At 37.1% G+C, this 21,861-nt stretch overlaps 2 protein-coding genes across 4 annotated transcripts; one reads left to right on the plus strand and one right to left on the minus strand.

Annotated features, from left to right (window-relative positions):
* Positions 1-6,527: 6,527 nt before the first annotated feature.
* LOC106878034 (uncharacterized) lies at positions 6,528-21,792 on the minus strand. 2 transcript variants are annotated; one of them, XM_089344056.1, is made up of 2 exons: positions 21,432-21,792; positions 6,528-8,151 (listed from the first exon to the last, which is right to left on the minus strand). In XM_089344056.1, exon 2 carries the CDS (start codon positions 7,796-7,798, stop codon positions 6,929-6,931), a length of 870 nt encoding a protein of 289 aa, XP_089200182.1. In that variant the 5' UTR covers positions 7,799-8,151; positions 21,432-21,792; the 3' UTR covers positions 6,528-6,928. The 2 variants fall into 2 exon arrangements, with proteins under 2 accessions (XP_089200182.1, XP_052833638.2); XM_052977678.2 differs by lacking the exon at positions 21,432-21,792 and adding an exon at positions 14,718-15,649.
* On the plus strand, positions 16,199-20,765 carry LOC128251165 (uncharacterized). 2 transcript variants are annotated; one of them, XM_052977680.2, is made up of 2 exons: positions 16,199-17,506; positions 19,492-20,765. In XM_052977680.2, exon 2 carries the CDS (start codon positions 19,907-19,909, stop codon positions 20,684-20,686), a length of 780 nt encoding a protein of 259 aa, XP_052833640.1. In that variant the 5' UTR covers positions 16,199-17,506; positions 19,492-19,906; the 3' UTR covers positions 20,687-20,765. The 2 variants fall into 2 exon arrangements, with proteins under 2 accessions (XP_052833640.1, XP_052833639.1); XM_052977679.2 differs by having other exon boundaries at positions 16,199-16,816.
* Positions 21,793-21,861: the final 69 nt, after the last annotated feature.

The following is a 21,861-nucleotide window of genomic DNA, read 5'->3' on the forward strand; positions in this document are numbered from 1 at the left end:
TGCACCTCTTATGTGTCCATAGCTTGCACCGGGTACATCTTATAGAGTTACTACCTACTCCTTTTCTACATACTGAGCAGGGCCATCTACCTGAAGGGGTTTGTGTTTTATCTACCTTCCTACTTATTAGGATTTTGGTTTTAGCTAGGTTGACTCTAAGGCCCTTCAATTCTAGACCTTGCTTCCACACCTGAAACTTCTCCTCTAGTTCTGATAGTGACTCCGCAATTAGGGCAAGGTCATCAGCATAGAGGAGCTCCCAGGGGCAACCTGTCTTGAACTCCTCTGTGATTGCCTGGAGGACTATGATAAATAAGAGGGGCTGAGGACGGAACCTTGGTGGACCCCTACCTCTACCCGGAATTCATTGCTGTACTCATTTCCCACCCTCACCTTACTGGCAGCATCTCTGTACATGGCTCGCACAGCTCTCACTAACCATTCTTCTATCCCAAGTTTCCTCATTGACCACCAGATAAGGGATCGGGGGACCCTGTCAAAGGCTTTCTCCATGTCAACGAAAGCCAGGTACAGAGGTTTATCCTTAGCTAGGTATTTTTCCTGCAGCTGTCTCACTAGAAATAAGGCATCAGTGGTGCTTTTCCCTGGCACGAACCCAAACTGCATCTCATCTAAATTGATTCGCATATATAGAATTAAATATATATATAGAATTAAATATATATATAGAATTAAATATATGTATATATAATTAAATATATGTATATATATAATTAAATATATTTAACGAAATAGAAGGGGATATAGCATCATACAACGTGGAAGACAATTGGAGATTTCTGCGGGACAACCTGTTGAAAGCCACCGACCAGATTTGTGGGTGGTGTAAGGTCCCCTCCCAACCCAGAGTAACGTGGTGGTGGAACAAGGAGGTAGACAGGGCTATTAGACAAAAGAAACAAGCTTGGAAGGACTGGAAGAACGGTGGTAGCAGGGAATTGTACCAATGTGCCAGAAGGGAGGCTAGGCGACAGGTTTATTTAGCCAGAGGGGAAGCAGATAAGGAAAGATTTGCCAATGTTCTGCGCCGTGAGGACCAAAGACTCGAGGTATTTCGGGTTGCAAGACAGTGTAGGAGAGAGAATAGTGATGTTGTAGGAGAGAAATGTGTTCGCATGGATGATGGTACGCTTGCATTAAATGAGGATGCAAAGAAAGAGGTCTGGAGATGCCACTACGATAGATTGCTTAATAAAGAGAATGAATGGGAGAAAGAGAGCCTGCCTTATGTCGACCCAATAGAGGGACCAGCTATCCGAGTTGATAGTACCAGGGTAGATAAAGCAATTAAGAGTATGAAGACCGGGAAAGCCCCCGGCCCATCAGGAATCACTGCAGAGATGCTCAAAATATCTGGCAGTGTTGGCTATAGCCTAGTCACCCGTATTACGAACCAGGTGATACACGAAGGAGTCATACCCTATGACTGGTGTAGCAGCATCATAGTCAACTGCTACAAAGGTAAAGGGGACGCTTTAGATACAAATAATTACAGAGGCATCAAGCTGTTAGATCAGGTTATGAAAGTTACAGAGAGGGTCATAGCCCAACTAATTAGGGAGCGAATCAATTTAGATGAGATGCAGTTTGGGTTCGTGCCAGGTAAAAGCACTACTGATGCCTTATTTCTAGTGAGACAGTTGCAAGAGAAATACCTAGCCAAGGATAAACCTCTGTACCTGGCTTTCGTTGACATGGAGAAAGCCTTTGACAGGGTCCCCCGATCCCTTATCTGGTGGTCAATGAGGAAACTTGGGATAGAAGAATGGCTAGTGAGAGCTGTGCGAGCCATGTACAGAGATGCGGCCAGTAAGGTGAGGGTTGGAAATGAGTACAGCAATGAATTCCGGGTAGAGGTAGGGGTCCACCAAGGTTCCGTCCTCAGCCCCCTATTATTTACCATAGTCCTCCAGGCAATCACAGAGGAGTTCAAGACAGGTTGCCCCTGGGAGCTCCTCTATGCTGATGACCTTGCCCTAATTGCGGAGTCACTATCAGAACTAGAGGAGAAGTTTCAGGTGTGGAAGCAAGGTCTAGAATTGAAGGGCCTTAGAGTCAACCTAGCTAAAACCAAAATCCTAATAAGTAGGAAGGTAGATAAAACACAAACCCCTTCAGGTAGATGGCCCTGCTCAGTATGTAGAAAAGGAGTAGGTAGTAACTCTATAAGATGTACCCGGTGCAAGCTATGGACACATAAGAGGTGCAGCAACATCAAAGGCAGGTTAACTAGCAAGTTAGTTTTTGTTTGTGGCAGATGTTCAGGTGCAATAAAGACTGCAAACAAACAGGAAACAACTTCTATCTCATTCCAGGGTGAAAAACTAGAGGTAGTCGATAGCTTCCGCTATCTGGGCGACCAAGTTAGTAGTGGGGGTGGGTGCGCTGAAAGTGTAGCTGCTAGAATAAGAATAGCCTGGGCAAAGTTTAGAGAGCTCTTACCCCTGCTGGCGACAAAGGGACTCTCACTCAGAGTAAAAGGCAGACTGTATGACGCATGCGTACGAACAACCATGCTACATGGCAGTGAAACATGGGCTGTAACTGCTGAGGACATACGTAAGCTCGCAAGGAATGAAGCCAGTATGCTCCGTTGGATGTGTAATGTCAATGTGAATACCCGTCAGAGTGTAAGTATCTTGAGAGAAAAGCTGAACATTAGAAGCATCAGTTGTGGCGTGCAAGAGAGACGATTGCGCTGGTATGGACATGTGGTGAGAATGGAGGAGGATAGCTGCGTGAAAAAGTGCCACACCCTAACAGTTGAGGGAACCCGTGGAAGAGGTAGGCCCAGGAAGACCTGGGCTGAGGTGGTGAGGCAAGACCTTCGTACATTGGGCCTCACCGAGGCGATGACTACGGACCGAGACCTTTGGAAATGGGCTGTGCGTGAGAAGACCCGGCAAGCCAAGTAAGATCGTTGCCAGTGCCCCTGGACTGGTTCTTGTGCGGGTGGCACATGAGATGCACCATTTTGAGCGTGGCCGTTGCCAGTACCGCCTGACTGGCTCCTGTAGGATTTTCGAGCGAGATCGTTGCCAGTGCCCCTGGACTGGCTTGTGCGGGTGGCACATAAAAGACACCATTTCGAGCGTGGCCGTTTTCGTGCGGGTGACACGTAAAAGCACCCACTACACTCTCTGAGTGGTTGGCGTTAGGAAGGGCATCCAGCTGTAGAAACTCTGCCAAATCAGACTGGAGCCTGGTGTTGCCATCCGGTTTCACCAGTCCTCAGTCAAATCGTCCAACCCATGCTAGCATGGAAAGCGGACGTTAAACGATGATGATGATGATGATGATATATATATATATATATATATATATATATATATATATAATTAAATATATATATATATATATATAATTAAATATATATATATATATATATATATATATATATATTTAATTATATATATATATATATATATATATATATATATATATAATTAAATATATATATATATATATATATATATAATTAAATATATATATATATATATATATATATATATATATAATTAAATATATATATATATATATATATATATATATATTTGGTTATATATGTGTATATGTTTAATTATATATATATATATATATATATATATATATATATATATATATATATATATATAATTAAACAAGAAGCCTGTCGTATATATGTATATATATATATATGTGTATGTGTGTGTTTGTGTGTCTGTTTGTCCCCCCAACATCGCTTGACAACAGATGGTGGTGTGTTTATAAATATATACTCTTTTACTAGTTTCAGTCATTTGACTGCGGCCATGCTGGAGCACCGCCTTTAGTCGAGCAAATCGACCTTAGGACTTTATTCTTTGGAAGCCTAGTAGTTATTCCATCGGTCTCTTTTACCGAACCGCTAAGTTACAGGGACATAAACACACCACCATCTGTTGTCAAGCGATGTTGGGGGGACAAACAGACACACAAACACACACATACACATATATATATATATACATATATACGACAGGCTTCTTTCAGTTTCCGTCTACCAAATCCACTCACAAGGCTTTGGTCGGCCCGAGGCTATAGTAGAAGACACTTGCCCAAGGTGCCACGCAGTGGGACTGAACCTGGAACCATGTGGTTGGTAAGCAAGCTACTTACCACACAGCCACTCAATTAAATATATATATAATTAAATTATATTTTAGCAGCAATTGCTAGTGTACAAGCCGTTGGTAGAACCAGTATGTAATATTCAGAAAACCTTGAAGAACTTCAGCTTCTAGACACATTTTATATTCTATTATAAATCCTTCAAAACATATTATATTGTATATTAATTATTAATACTAAAATAATATTATAGATACTAACATTATAAAATTTGATTTGACTATATTTTTTACTAGTCTGTTTCCCGACAAATTTGTATTTCTAAAATTTGCTAATTCTCCATTATTCTAATTCCAGGTCATGACACCTGTGGCCAAAGCGCTCGACAAGATTCAGGAGAAAGAACAAGCCTACCTTGGGACTCTGCTGCCAACAGTTGTTGCGACGATCCTTAGGCTCAAGGACTTGAAGTCCAAGGGCCTCGTCTACTGTAGCCCCTTGGTCGATGCAGTTTTGGCAGGCATCGACAAAAGATTTGCGACCCTCCTGGACGATGAGGAATGCCAACTGGCTGCTGCCTTCCACCCCAGGTTTCGCCTCATCTGGTTGGATAGGTATGATAGCACCAAGTTCACCAAGGTGAGGAGAAGCATGGAGGATAAGGTCGAGGTGGCCATGAAGCAGCAGTCTGAGGAAGTGAGCAGCAGCAGCGGAGGCAGCAACAAGGAGGTGGAGGATGACTTCTTCAGTGGTGTCACCCAACAAAAAGAGAGCGGAAGCCACGGGTCACTGAAGGACAAGGCCAAGAATTTAGTAAAGACCTGGTTGGAGACCAACTCCAAAGGTCTACTGACAGATGCTGCCTTCTTGAGTGAGCAAGTGTTGGTGGACTTGTTCATCAAGTTCAACACAGCCATCCCTTTCACTGCTGCAGCTGAATGCTTATTTTCCATGGGCAAGGACATCTTGAGTGCCAAGAGATCGTCCTTGACTGATGAAAATTTTAGTATGTTAATTTTCATGAAGGGCAACATGAATCTCATCAACCAAATGGAGGAGATGAAGAGGAAAAATTAAATTATGTATATACCATGTTTTTCATTTTTTAATTTGTTTTTTTTTTTATAGCCACTTTATCAATAAACTTATTTTTAGCTTAATACTAATTTTGTGTTTCATTTGAGTTTTTCTTTACTCTTTTCTGGCCCTAAACTTTAAAAAGGGGCCAAAACTGAAATCAGCCTTTTTTAGGACCTTTAAAATTTGAAACTATAAAATCAGCGTTTTTTAACTCTAAAGCAAAAAAAACAAAAAAAAAACCCATAGTTTTTGGGGTTCTAAAGCCCTCAAAAAGGCCCAAAAAGCTGATTTTATGGTTTTGGCACTTTTTAACCCTTTAATGTTTAAATCAACCAAAACCTGTTGTATCTAATTCCTCTACGAAATCTTTTTAAAAAATAAATCATGTTCATGAATCCTTGTAGCTTTGAGATAATGTGAAGGCTTTTCTTCCAGAAAGCACAGAACTGGGAGAAAAGCAAAATTAACTGAGATGGATATCAATAGAGAAAATATTAACTTCCATAAAGTGGCAAAAATAAATGGAAGGAAAAAAGTTGGTAAATATTTCGGTGTGAATGCAAATAGCTATTACAAGGTAGCAGGGCATGCTAGAAATAGCAGCCAAATCTTTCCTTTTCTGGAAAAAGGAGCTATTTATGCATGATTTCGATGTCACATTCATTGAAAGCTCGTAACAGCACAACTAAATTCATTAGTATACTCATTGCTGACCTTCACCTTATTGACAGCATCACAGTACATGGGTTGGATGGCACTTACCAGCCACCACCTATCCCTAGCTTCAGCAGCAACCACAAGATATGAGGTTGAGGGGTGGTGTCAAAGGATGTCTCCATGCCAACATATACACAATACATACAAAAGAAAAATAAAGTAAAAAAGAGCTAAGAAAAATAACTCAGAGCAGGAATTTGGGCAATAAAGGCAAATAAATTTATCGTCTTCGGCACTCCATCAGTTACTATGACGAGGGTTCCAGTTGATCCGGTCAATGGAACAGCCAGCTCATGAAATTAACGTGCAAGTGGCTGAGCACTCCACAGACATGTGTACCCTTAATGTAGTTCTTGGGGAGATTCAGTGTGACAAGGCTGACCCTTTGAATTACAGGCACAACAGAAACATGAAGAGTGAGAGAAAGTTGTGGAGGAAGAGTACAGCAGGGTTCGCCACCACCCCCTGCTGGAGCCTCGTGCTGCTGTAGGCGTTTTCGCTCAATAAACACTCGTAATGCCCAGTCTGGGAATCGAAACCGTGATCCTCTAACCATAAGTCTGCTGCCCAAACCACTGGGCTATTGCACCTCCACAAATAAAGTCATACTAGATACCGTACAAGATAAATTCATCATTTATTGAAACAATCCTTGACAACCTGAATTTTCACACTGATACAGTTAATGCAGTATATGAATATATGTTTTTTGTTAAGTGATTCCATTGGGGGAAGGCGCTGCCACAGATAACACACTGATATGGTTTTTGTCCTGTATGAGTAAATTTGTACTTAGTCAAATCAAAAGAATGATTTACTACAGATAGCTAAGCAATCATTTTGAAAGAATGATTTACCACAGATATGACAATGATATGGCGCTTATCTTGTGTGAATATATTTGTGTAATGTTAAGCAACTACTTTGAGAGAATGATTTACCACAGGTATCACAGTGATATGGATTCTCTCATGTATGACTTATTTTGTGTACAGTTAAGCCATCATTTCGAAGAAATGATTTACCAGAAATATGGTTTCACAGCTGTGTAAATATGTCTGTGCAATGTTAAGTGACTACTTTGAGAGAATGATTTAACACAGATATCACAGTGATATGATTCCTCTCCTGTGTGAATACGTGTGTGTCTAGATAACTTACCAACTTCAGAAACTGATTTACCACAAATATCACAGTGATATGTTTTCTCTCCTGAGTGAATACGTTTGTGCAATGATAAGTGACTACTTTGAGAGAATGATTTACCACAGCTGTCACAGTGATATGGTTTCTCGCCTGTGTGACTTCTTTTGTGTTTAGTTAAATCACCGCTATGGCAGAAGGATTTACCACAAATATCACAGGGATATGGTTTCTCTCCTGTGTGTATACGTGTATGTAATGTTAAGTAACTACTTCGAGAGAATGATTTACCACACATATCACAGTGATATAGTTTCTCTGCAGTATGAATATGTTTGTGTTTAGTTAAATCACCACTATCGCAAAAGGATTTACCACAGATATCACAGTGATAGGGTTTCTCTCCAGTGTGAATGCGTTTGTGTCGAGTTAATTGACATGTTTGAGAGAATGATTTACCACAGATATCACAGTGATATGGTTTTTCTCCTGTATGACTTCTTTTGTGTACAACTAAGCAACCACTTTGAGTGAATGATTTACCACAGATATTACAGCAATATGGTTTCTCTCCAGTATGAATACGTTTGTGTTTACTTAAAGCACCACTTTGAGAAAATGATTTACCACAGGTATCACAGTGATAGGATGTTTTCTGTTTCTGTTCGTTTATATCACTGGAAAAATCAATACTTTCAATCTGTAATTTAGATTCAAACTTATTCTCACATAATTCATTTTCCATCATTGTTCTTTCCTCACTACAATTTCCAGGTGTTTATCTTCTTCACATTTATATATTCTATTGCTAATAAATATTTATACTACTGTGATCGTTGCTGATATATGATGTAGGTTGTAAATCCTTTTATAAATCCATTGAAGTTCATTTCAGATGCAAAATAATCTTGTACACATTCCAGACAGTCAAGAAAACAATTGTTGTTATCAATCTGAGTTCAAGAAAAATGTTTGGTTGTAATATTCCAAAGATTTATATAAGGAGAGTTATATGTCTTCTGAATAACATTTTCCTTTGAGTCTATAAACAAGAATATTGATGATGTATACAATTCTTAGTTGCCAATGTCATTTGTTATTCTGAAACAGTAGAGAAAAAAACAGAATAAGATATAGCAGAGACTTAAAATAAAGCAATAGAAATTCTAGTATACTTCTTATATTATATTATAATTGAACTGCTTCCCTCTATTTTCAAGATGTAGATAAATAAATGTGTAGTACAGGAATGGGTGTGTGGTAAAGAAATTTATTTCCTAACCATATGGTCTTGGTTTCAATTCCACTTTGTGCAACTGACTTCTACTATAGCAACAAGTGAACCAAAGCCTTGTGTGTAGACTTGGTAAATGGCACCAGTGTGGAAACCTTTTGTGCGTATGTGTGTGTGTGTGTGTATATATATATATATATTAGGGACAAAATCCAAAATTACAGGTAAAAACTCAATTAAAATCAATTTATAAAAAATCAAAATTAAATTGAGCTTTATAGATTACTAGCAGAAATACCCGGCGTTGCCCGGGTTAAAGAGAATAATGAAATCTAAAAACGCCGTCTAGACTACGCATCATCTTTATATATAGAGATGTATATACACACACGCACCCAAACACACGTATATATATATATATCAATATAAATATATGAAAGTCAATGAAGTTTCGTAAAAGAAGGTGATCACGTACATACTTTCTTGCTGTTGTGATTATAACACCTCATTGTAAACTATGTTCCTTGTTTTCCCTTGTGGAGCATATACAAATAGGTTTTTTGTTGCTGCCCACTCTTGAGCAGCCAACATACAGTTGTCCATGTGAGAAGCAGGGCTCTTCCAAGAGAAGACCAGCTACAGACAGTGTTTGACACTGATATTTGTTTATGGACATGGCAAAAGTCACACGGAGGGGGAATTGTAGTCTTCTGAATGTAAAAGGAATGTCTGCTCCTGATGGAGTAAGAGGAATTCTTGGAATAAAGACGTCATCCCCTTTTGCACATCCAGAAAGAATGGTAGCCTCAATAATGTGTGACATCATTTTCTAAATAATGCTCATCTGTTATGTTCAGGTTAAAATTTCATCAACATCAAAAATATATGAATTTTCATGGGAGTTATGGCCGTTATGCAAAGAATATAATTTCCAAATTTCATAAAGATCCATTCAGTACTTTTGACGTAGTTTTGGATAAGAAAACAAATGACTAATGTGTGTGTTTGTGTGCATGTGTATGTGTGTGTGATGGGTGTATATATGTATAGATATCTGTATGCATGTATATATGTATATATGTGTACATATTACATGTACATCTATATATATATATATACATCTACACATATGTATACATATACATGTATGTATAGATCTCTATATATATATACATATACGTGTACATCTATATGTATACATATACATCTCTCTCTCTCTCTTCCTCTCTCTCTCTCTCTGAAAGTATCTGTCATTACAATATCGAAATGGTGTACATATACATGTATATGTATACATATACATCTCTCTCTCTCTCTCTTTCTCTCTCTGTGAAAGTATCTGTCACTACAGTATCGAAATGTGATTGTTTCAGTTAGTGGAATAGTTTCATTTTTAAAGTGAAAGTATTTGACATGAGTGTTTTTGTTTCACTTTTGACACGTAATACTTAAATAGTGGAGGAGATATTATGTTGCCGTGTGCTCAAACTCTGCAAGAAGTTAATAATTTTTTTTTGACTAAAACACAACTGGAACCCTAAGTAAGGCATGTGTAAAATTTGAATGAAATTGGTTGCGTAGTTCTCGAGTTTTAGGGATTCACACACACACACAGACAGACAGACAGACAGACAGACACACATTCTCATTTTTATATATATAGATAATATATATAAAAATATATAGTTTTAGAGAAAAGAACCAAGTTTCAAGAACTCATCGATGAAAATCCACTATCACATATAGAAAAATGAATAATTAAAAGCACAATAAATGAGTATAATATAAAACGTTTTATATATATATATATATATATATAATACAAAGAATATATATGCATGTATGCACACATATATGTACATACTTACATCTACATGTGTATATAGATGCATATCAAGGTACAGGACGTTAGAACAATGAAGTACAGACAACGGAACGAACACAGAGGAAAATGGAAAGCCACTTGGAATATTCCTTCATCAGCTGCCTCTATTCTAACTAGACGTTTCGAAGACAAAGCAGAATGTACTCTAGAATAGTCTCTTCCTGAGTAGTGGATCAACCCACTAAACAGAGGATTCCAAGGTGGCAAACACAAACCAAGACAGGAAAAATTGGACAGTGAAAACAACATTAAAAAGCCGTATGGCCAAACGCGAATCTGATGTAGAACGCTAGTAGTTCGTCTTGCCTTCACAGCGGCTGGAGAGAAAAGGAAGTTGACCACAGGTCACACGAGGGCAGAGAGGATGGTGGAGGGAGGAAGAGACAGAAGTGTATAGCAGTGAAGTAGAGGCCACGACAACAGAAGGGAGCAGAGCGAGAAGGGGAGATGGGTGAGAAGAAAGATAGATAGGTAGATTAATAGAGGGATAGGTAGAAAGATAGAGAAAGTGTGAGGATAGTAGGGAGGGGAAGTGGAACAAGGAGGAAGAGACAGAAGTGTATAACAGAAGGAAGCAGAGCGAGAGGGGGAGATGGCTAAGAAGAAAGATAAATAGGTAGATAGAAAGATAGAGAAAGACAGATAGATAAATAGATAGAAAGATAGATAGATAGATAGAGTCACGTCAGAATAATAAAGTACAGACTTACTTGCAAAAAAGGACGTGTGCGTTCAATAATGTAATAATACAAAGATTCCGTTCATTAACACATACAGTCCTGGAATAACTAACATATTCCACGTCATAAAATCGAACTTGCCTATACTCCTTCAAAGCCCTAAGATGAAAACTCTGATTGAAATAAACACCTTACGGAATAGCAGACGCCAACCAAAAAACCTTAAAAAACACCTGACAAGGGAAGAATTCAGATCAGAGACTAAACCAGAATTCATAGTAAAAGAATGTGGTGATAGGAGATGTGGAACGTGTAACAATACCAACAACTACAAATACATAGAAAGTGGTTCCCACATAAAATTCAAGAACGGATCTATTTTTAAAATAAATGCAGATATGAACTGCAAAACACAAAATCTCATATACTGCATCACCTGTCCAAACTGTAAAGAAAATTACATTGGCGAAACGAATAACTCACTCTGTCAACGTGCAAGAATTCACAGGCAACATATCCGACAAGAACTAAGAATGATTCCATTGAGTAAACATCTGGAAATATGCGGAGACGGAAAGTTCAAAATCTTTCCCTTTTATAAATGTACACGGGACGATCCACAATACCGAAAGGCAATGGAACTACTCTTCATAAAAATTTTTTCCCCAAAGTTAAATGTTTGAAAGACAAAAAAGAAAAACAAGGAATACGTTTTGTATGTATATATATGTATATATGTATGATATGATATATATAGTTATTTTTACTAATTGATTTTACTAATTCGATTTTTCAAATTTACAAATATTATACTAATATACTCTCATGCAGAACTACACCTTACAAAAAATAAATAAATAAATGAATGTATGACAGGAATATATTCTAAATAGGACTCAAAGTATATAAAAAGAAAGGACAAAGAATATAAAAGCAAAGAACTAAAAGCAAAGAAAAAACAGGAAGACAGTTTTTGTTTTCTTTATATTTTCTATTTATTATTCTATTTTTTCTTCTCTCTTCTTCCTTTCTTCTTTTCTTCCTTCTTCTACCATCCCTAGAAACCCTCTCAAAACAATACAGTAAGTAGTAAACAAGCTTTTAACTTTTTTTATTGACACTCCTTAAAAAGACCATTTCAATACAATGGCCCTTCTCTCTCTCTCTTTTACCCCATCCATCTCTCTATCTGTCTGACTATCAGTCTATCTATCTATCTCTCTATCTGCCTATCTATCTATCTATCTATCTATCTGCTTATACATCTTCCATTATCTGCAAAGCCCCACCCCAAAACAAAAAAACAAAACAATGTTCTGTTATAAACAAAACCCCCCAAAACACCTGCTTTTATATAAATAAGCTAGATCTCTGTATTTTCAGTTATATTTGACAAGTTCGAAAGACAAACGAAAGCGCTAATATATGTATAAAATAAATGAAAGAAGTTATTCCAAAAGTCTGACGACTTTTTTTTTCTCAATATTTACCTCTGTACATCACACCTAACACTCTACACATATATATATATATATATATATATATATATATATATATATATACACACACACACACACACATATGTATACATGGGCGAGAGTTTGCATTTGTGTTTGTCTCCACCTCTCTCACATTTTAAGGTGTAAATAATGCAAAAAATGGATTACGTCACAATAACTATAGCGGTTCTGTTATTAATACCACACATCAAAATAAATAAGGATTGAGTTCGATTTGTTTTATCAATGAAGATGTTTTCATGTTTAATAACAATAATTCACACACGGTCAGATTATGAAATGTCAAATATCTGTGTCTTGAGAAAACAGGTGTTCGGTTGACAACTTGACTGTATTAAAAATATCCAAATAGATAAATATCTAATATATTTTACACGTTCATAATCAGAAACTAACTTCTAAAACGCATTTCTATAAAATCATTAATCGTAATCTAGAGAATGGTCTAAAATAAACATTCATTAACCTTTGCTGTTTAAATGTGAGCATAACAACCGATACGTGCCCCAATAAATGCGTTTCTTCATAACTTTCTTTCAATTTCCCAGAGATATTCCCAGAGCTCGATGCTACACATTAGGGTTATATCGGAATATGTCGTGAAAAATGTTTTCGGAAATGTGTAGAGGAATTTCAGTTTCTTTCCTCAAAGCTTTCTGAGATAAGGATAGTTTCCAGAAAAACTTTTGCACATATAAGTGCAGGAGTGGCTGTGTGGTAAGTAGCTTGCTTACCAACCACATGGTTCAGGGTTCAGTCCCACTGCATGGCACCTTGGGCAAGTGTTTTCTACTAGTGCCTCAGGCCGACCAAAGCCTTGTGAGTGGATTTGGTAGACGGAAACTGAAAGAAGCCCGTCGTATATATATATATATATATGCATGTGTGTGTTTGTCCCCCAACATCGCATCACAACTGATGCTGGTGTGTTTACGTTCCCGTAACTTAGCGGTTACCGATAGAATAAGTACTAGGCTTTCCAAAAGAATAAGTCCTGGGGTCGATTTGCTCGACTAAAGGCGGTGCTCCAGCATGGCTGAAACAAGTAAAAGAGTATATCTGTTGCAGGTAGTGATCATTACGATTATGCGGGTATATGATGTGGAGTCGGATAATGCACAAACCCCAACTCTATTTATTTTGATGAAATGTGCAAAATGATCGCCACCTTTATTTTTCGCCCACTTGAAATTACAGTAAAATCGTAATGTACGCAAGAGTGGCTGTGTGGTAAGTAGCTTGCTTACCAACCACATAGTTCCGGGTTCAGTCCCACTGCGTGGCACCTTGGGCAAGTGTCTTCTACTATAGCCTCGGGCCGACCAAAGCCTTGTGAGTGGATTTGGTAGAGGGAAACTGAAAGAAGCCCGTCGTATATATGTATATATATGTATGTGTGTTTGTCCCCACCTCCCCACCATCGCTTGACAACCGATGCTGGTGTGTTTACGTTCCCGTAACTTAGCGGTTCGGCAAAAGAGACCGATAGAATAAGGGCACTATCATGCTATTAGCTGTCAGAAGTGAAAGTGCTCACTGCTAGTGAAGTATCTGTCTGCCTGCCTGTCTGCCTGCATGCCTGTTGCTGGCCTGTCGATTCTTTGGCTACTGACAGCTAATACCATGACTGGCCGGAGCGAGCTATATGTCTGTCTGTCTCTCTCTCTCTATCTATCTATCTATTACTCGAAAGTTCGCGCGTCCGCGCTAGCTAGTCGTGAGTAGAAAACACAAATTTAATATAAAAACATATTTCCTGAAATTGCAAATTATTTAAAATATAAAAATATAATTTTCAACAGAGAGAATTTATCAAAATAGAAAACAAATGAAGTTTGAAGTTTAAAAATAATAGGATCGACCACTCACGACTAGCTAGCGCGGACGCGCGAACTTTCGAGTAATAGATAGATAGATAGAGACAGACAGACAGACAGACATATAGCTCGCTCCGGCCAGTCATGGTATTAGCTGTCAGTAGCCAAAGAATCGACAGGCCAGCAACAGGCATGCAGGCGGACAGACAGATACTTCACTAGCAGGCAGTGAGCACTTTCACTTCTGACAGCTAATAACATGACAGTGCCAGAATAAGTACTAGGCTTCCAAAAGAATAAGTCCTGGGGTCGATTTGCTCGACTAAAGGCGGTGCTCCAGCATGGCCACAGTCAAATGACTGAAACAAGTAAAAGAGTACGTCATCTGAATGGTATTTGTTGAATAATTCATTTTAGACACAGTGATGGGCAATAGAATTTACTATTAATGTCTGACAAACAACATCAAAACACTTTACATTATACATGTCCAAATACTTTTACTAAAATATCTGCATTATTATATCTTACCTGCTATGCTACATAAATCTGTTTCTAGTGAAATATCTTCAATTACAACAAAAACAACTTTCACGACGCCATTTAACTTGAAATGTATACTTTCGCAATAGAAATTATTAAAAAACCGACTAGGAAACAAAAACGACGGAATGTACTTGTTTTGGATTTATAAACACTTAAAAAATATACACGCATTATTCCTAAAAATTTTACTTATGAATATACAAACAGTCATGGTTAACTTTTCCGAAATTGAATTCTACTTGAAATACAAACACAAGTCAATTCTGTACATTTTCTTTATCTGCAAAATCTGATCGACTGAATAGAGTCGGAAAGTACACTAAAAGTTAGTGACATCATTCCGAAGAAGAAAGAAGTATCGATTTAGCTTTATCTGAGTCAAAAAATAAAAAAGAAGTACCATTCTCACTTTAAATGTGTTTCTCCAAGTAATTAAATAGATGAAGAATGGGGACAAAAGGTGACTGGCCTAATATTGTAGTACGTTTCGTTTATTCCATATCGCTGTTTTAAGTTGTGCCATGAAATTTTAGTTACAGTAGAATGACACTATGAAATATACAGATTAGCCACAACAAAAATAGATTTGGGAATGGGAATTAAAAATAACAAATACATGGAAAAATACAAATAAGTATTTTAGTCAGCAGTGGGATTCCGAAAGTAATAACTGATTTCATTGATTGAGTGTATAAAATAACTAGTATTAAATATGTAGTCTTCAATATATATACTGACACTATCCAGTGCAGCATGATCTCGGACTAACTGTGGACCGCCCTAACCAGATGACCAGCATGTTCCCGCTCGGCCACCAAGCACCACAGCGGTGCCTAGCTCAGCGCAGTGTCGGCAATCTTGACTGGCACTCAGCTTGATAGCGACTGTTTGCACATCGTTGTTCTTTATGGTTTGACATCTGTTCCTGAGAACCTCACAAATGCGGCATAACTCTGTAGTTATGCCACAAATGCTGCTCCAGGTACACTGTGGATTCTCTCGTCCTCCACCCGGGACCACATCCCTGCTAACCGCTAGTGCAGGCCTCATAAGTCAAAGTGGCTGCTTCAGCGCATCTCTCTCGCGATAATCCGAGGCAACGCCCCTTCCTTTTTGTCCGCTGGGACCATGAGCGGCGCTGACAAACCTGCTACATCTACATTCCCTGTTTAACGATAGAAATATAACTTTGTTTTCGCTCTCACCAAATAATTGTTTGTTTATACGTATGTTATTCTTGATGTAGATTACGAGTGAATTTATATGGATGATACTTTATTTTATCTAAAATAGTTTTTACAAAAGAAAGACAAAGAAAAGAAATTTAATACGAAATATTCTTTTCTACTCTAGGCAAAAGGCCCGAATTTTTTTGTAAATTTTTAGATTAACACGCGCACGATTTTCACTAAGAAAAAGAAGAAAAAACTCGATTTTTGTGTGTGGAATCAAGTACCCCGACCTCTTAAGAAATAAGTCCTGGGATCGATTTATTCAAATAAAACATTTCAAGGTGGTGCTCCAGCATGGTCGCTGTCAAATGACTGAAACAAAATAATAAAAGAATTGTAAAATCTCTCGACATTGCTACCTGGTGTCCTCATTCTTCACCTCCTGTGTAATGACATTTTAAATTCACATCTAAAGTGAGAATAAAACTTCATTTGTTCATTGAACTCATTTAAATCTAGATCGATATTTCAATTTTTAGAAACATATTCAGAATCAAATCATTTTGTACGTCCCGACACTGTTGCAAGCCTATCATAGAGAAATTTATAGAATTCCACTTTTGTTTATATTTGAAATAACATTTTAATAATTGCAATATGTTTAACAATGACTCTTTACATATTTTGAGTTAATTTTTTTTTTAAATAACACCTATTTATTTTTTTCGCGGCTTATAAACAGAATCTAAATACATTTCGTTGTTTGTATGTCCAAGTCGGTTTTTATAATTTCTCTCGTGAAAGTTTACTTCGACTTCAATGACGTCATGGAACTGTAGCGAAGCCACAAAACGGTTGTCTTGTGTAATTCAAGATATTTCACTATAAACACAGATTAATGTAGCATAACAGGTAAGCTACAATAATACAGATATTGGCGATCTTTCGATACTAGTCCTTTTTTTGTCACCGAAAGATCACCCAGATATTTTAGTAAAAGTAGTTGGATATGAGTAATGTAAAATGCTTTGATGTTGCTAATCAGACATTGATATTCTATTCTCCAATGATTAAATAGACTTACACATAAACTACACGTGTGGAAACTGGTTATTTTAAAATAACTTTTAGATGGTATACATCACGATTTACTCGGAATTTGAGGTGTGTGCTAAACATAAGGGTGGCGGTAATTGACACACTTCTTCAAAATATGTGAGGAAACAAAGTCAAAGTTTATGAATTATCCGACTCACCCCAAATTTTGTTTTCACATCAAATTCCCACATAATTGTAATCTACATTATCTGAAACGTATTCAAAAGTATTTGACCGTCCATATGCTGACCATGTGTGAATTATTGTTTTTAAACATGAAGATATCTTTATTAATAAATAAAACTATAATCAGGAGAATAAGCTTTTCTAGTATATATATATATGGTGGTGGTGGTGGTGGTTGTCTACTCCTTACAGAGTTTGACCACCTCCTGCACCTACACCTTAGCCCTTTCATGGCATCTGATGTGGCTTTTTAAACCAGTGTTTTGAAAAAACACCCACACAGATTGCACCTCTGATTTGCACTACCAATACCTGCAGGTAAGTTCTGCTCATTGTGGATCCTAACATGTCTTTTAAGACCCCCACCCCCCACTGGATTTGCAAGCCCTCTGGCACACACCATATTCAGACGTGTGCACAGACATATAATCAGAATACCTGGTTGAAGTTTGTTTTCCATGGGTTCGCAGGTGAGATTTGAGGCCAGCCAAGGACAGACATGGTCTGTCACAGACTGTGCACACAAAAAGGTCCTTGTCATTCACCTTCTCGATCTTTACATTTTTCCTTAAATATCTCTTGAGCCCTGCTTGTGTCATCCTGGCCTCTTCAAACGATTTCACTCCACTCCACACCCTTGTTCGCCATCCAACTCAATCTTAAGTGAGGGCTTCTATATCTTTTGGAGCCATTCCAATTGACTTCATAGCAGTCCTTATGCCATCCTTAAACCTTTTTTTAGGTTTATGCCGATAACGTTTTCCCTCTGCAAGCTCACCATAAAACAGCTGTTTCAGCATGCGTTCATCTGCCATTCGAACAATATATATATATTTCTAGTATATATATATATATATATATATATACTAGAAAAGCAGAAAATTTGAGAAATGCCATTTTATATTTACACAAGAACTATTTGAGGTAACCAATAAGCATCACAAAGCGTGATATCTTATTAACATTCACAAATGGTCAAAATGTACTCCATGCACTTCATGACAGCATTTTAATTGAGAAATCCAAGCTTGTGTGGCATTTTGAAGTGTTAGTTGAGGGATGTCATTTTCAATTCATCTGTGACAGTTATATAGCATCGATATTTCTGTATCTCTGCTAATAACAAGCTCCAGACACAGTAACCCGTCACATTTAAGTCTGGGCTCTTTGAAGGCCAATCTTCAGGTGCAATAATGAATCAGAAACCACCTGTTACACAGTTTATTGATGATCTATCTAATTAATGCTTGTTAGTTTTGCCTTCAAATTTTCCACTTTTCTAGCGACCGCCCTTTATATGCATATGTTGACTCTAGACTGGCATTGTGTTGTATTAGTTGTGATAATGAAGTGAAACCAAATAGTGTTATTTTAAAATCATTTAATGTGTGCGCTCAAGGTTTGCGTAAAATATAACAGGAAATGCATCCAGAGGCACAAGTGTGACATATAGGTGCAGGCATGACTGTGTTAAGAAGCTTGCTTTGCAACCACTGGATCTGGGTTCAGTCCCACTGCATGGCACCCTAAGCAAGTGTCTTCTACCTACTATAGCCTCTGGCCAACCAAAGCCTTGTGGGTGGATTTCCTAGGCAGAAACTGAAAAAAGGCCATCATATATATGTGTATATATTTATGCGTGTATATGTGTACCCCACCATTACTTGACAACCAATGTTAACTTATTTATGTCCCTGTAACATAGTGGTTTGGCAAAAGAGACTAATAGAATAAGTACTAGGCTTCTCTGTCATGGTGAATGCAATGATCACATGCTACACACCTTCCTACCAAGCACTGCTGTAAACAGCAGAAGTGAGCTAGAATGTTAAAACTTAGTGCGCATGCACAGCAGAGTTCAAGGTCAATCTGTGCCAAGCAGTTTCACTCGTGCTTTAGCTTCCTTACTATGGCAACAGTCCGGATACTTATTGATCAGACCTCGTATACAACAGGCTTTCACACAGACATTGGTCTTTGTGAAAATTCACTCACAAGGCTTTGGATGACCCAGTGCTACTGTAGAAGACCAATGCCTGTGGTGCCACACAGTAGGATTGAACCCAAGACCAAATGGTTAGAAAGCAAGCTTCTTCACCGTACACAGTATTTATACGATACATATATTTATTCATATACACCATTATAATATACATCTTAAAAATAGAGGGAGAGGGATACATTTCATTTGTTCAGGTAAATGTTTATTTCTGAAGCTTGTCTCTAAGAAATATACTAAAATTTATACTGTTGTATTTTAAATATTCCCTATATCTTATATTCTTGTTTCTCTACTATTTCAGAATAACAAATAACATTGGCATCAAAGAATTGTAAAATCAGATACATCGTCAAGGAAAATGTTGTACAGAACAGATGTAACTCTCCTTATATAAATGCATGGCAAATAACAGGCAAATACGTTTTTTGAACTGAGATTGATATCAATGATTCTTTTCTTGAGTGTCTTGAATGTATACAAGAATGATTTTGCATTCAAATTACTATTGAACAGTTTTATAAAGGAGTTTGCAACCCACATAATATATCAACAAAGATCACAATGGTATAAATATTTATTAGCAATAAAATATATCAATGAAAAGATGATAAACATCTCGAAATTGTGGTGAGGAAATAAAAATGATAGAAAATTAATTTTGTGAGAATAAGTTTAAATTTAAAGGAAGGTGTGAAAGTATTCATTTTCCTAATGACATGAATGAAGAGAAGGGGAAAACATCATACCACTGTGATATTTGTGGTAAATCATTCTCTGTGAACGGTAATTTAATTAAACACAAACATATTCATACAGGAAAGAAACCATATCACTGTGATATCTGTGGTAAATCATTCGCTCGAAATAGTTACTTAGCTGAACACAAACATATTCATACAGGAGAGAAACCTTATCATTGTGATATCTGTGGTAACTTGTTTGCTCTAAAAGAACACTTAAGTGCGCACAAACGTATTCATACAGGAGAGAAGCCGTATCATTGTGTCATCTGTGGGAAATCATTTGCTCGATGTAGTAATTTAACTATACACAAACGTGTCCACACAGGAGAGAAGCCATATCATTGTGTTATCTGTGGCAAATTATTCTCTCGAAATTCTCACTTAAATTCACACAAGCGAATTCATACAGGAGAGAAGCCATATTGCTGTGATATCTGTGGTAAATCATTTTCTCATGGAACTAACATAGCTATACACAAACGTATTCATACTGGAGAAAAACCATATCACTGTGATATCTGTGGTCAGTCATTCTCTCAGAATGGTGAATTGATTACTCACAAACGTATTCACACAGGAGAGAAACCATATCACTGTGATATCTGTGGTAAATCATTCTCTCAAAAAAATCAATTAACTACACATAAACGTGTTCATACTGGAGAGAAGCCATATGGCTGTGATATCTGTGACAAATCATTCTCTCAAAGGACTCACTTAACAAAACATGTAGGCATTCATACACTGCAGTGACTGTATCAATGTGAAAATTCAGGTTGTCAATAATAGTTTCAATAAACGATTAATTTCTCGTGTATGGTATTTAATATAACTTTGTCTTTATTGTCCAAATTCATTTCACTGCTTACTTTGAGTTATTTTTCTTGGCTGATCATCATCATCATCATCATTTAACGTCTACTCTTTATGCTGGCATGGGTTAGACGGTATGACTGAAACTGGTAAGCTGGAGAGCTGCACCAGGTTCCGGTTTCTACAGCTGAATACCCATCCTAACACCAGCCACGTCAAGAGTGTAATGGGTGCTCTTTATGTGCCACCAGCATCAGCCACGACTACGATCTCACATGGCTTGACAGGTCTCAAGCACAGCGTTATCATCAAAGGTCTTGTTACTTGTCATTGCCTGTGTGAGGCCCAACATTCAAAGATCATGCTTCACCATCTTGCCCCATGGTATTTGTCATCTGTATGTATATATATATATATGTGTGTGTATGTATATATATGTGTGTTTATGCATGTATATATATATATATATATATATATATATAGGAAAATGAAAAAAAGCCAGAATGCTGAACTGGAAGCATAATTTAATAAAGATTTTTTCTAACCGGTTTTCATTGCGATGAAGCAAATTATCAAGAAGACGGAGAATGAAAATGTTTTTTTACAAAGAAGTACAAAAAAGTACAAAATGAAGAAAATAATATATAAAATAATAATATATAAAAAAATATAAATATACCCATACATTATATTGTCTTTGAGCTTTTGTAGTTCAATAGTAGTTCATGTATAAATTGGTAGGAAAAATAAGGATGCATGAGAGTTGAGAGTTTTGTTAGGTTTTAAAAAAAGGGTTAAAAGTTTGTGTTAAGCAGGAAATGTGGTGTCAAAACAGGAAGTGTGTGTAAGGGGAGACAAGTGTTTTTAGTTAGAGTTATGAACTCTTTTTTTCCAAACAGGAAGTTTGTGTCTGTTCATAGAGAAATAAGGTCACTGAGGGGTGTGTGTGTTAAGAAATGGTTGGAATTTCTCTATGAAAAGATTCTCCTTGTTGATTCTTTCTTGTGTTGAGATTCTGTCTTTACATTGATAGAAAGGGAATATAATGAATTTAGGGTTTTTGTTTCTGATGCATATATATATATATATATATATATATATATATATGTATATGT

Source organism: Octopus bimaculoides, chromosome 28 (genome assembly GCF_046866305.1).
Source record: "Octopus bimaculoides isolate indiv1 chromosome 28, ASM4686630v1, whole genome shotgun sequence".
NCBI lineage: Eukaryota > Metazoa > Mollusca > Cephalopoda > Octopoda > Octopodidae > Octopus > Octopus bimaculoides.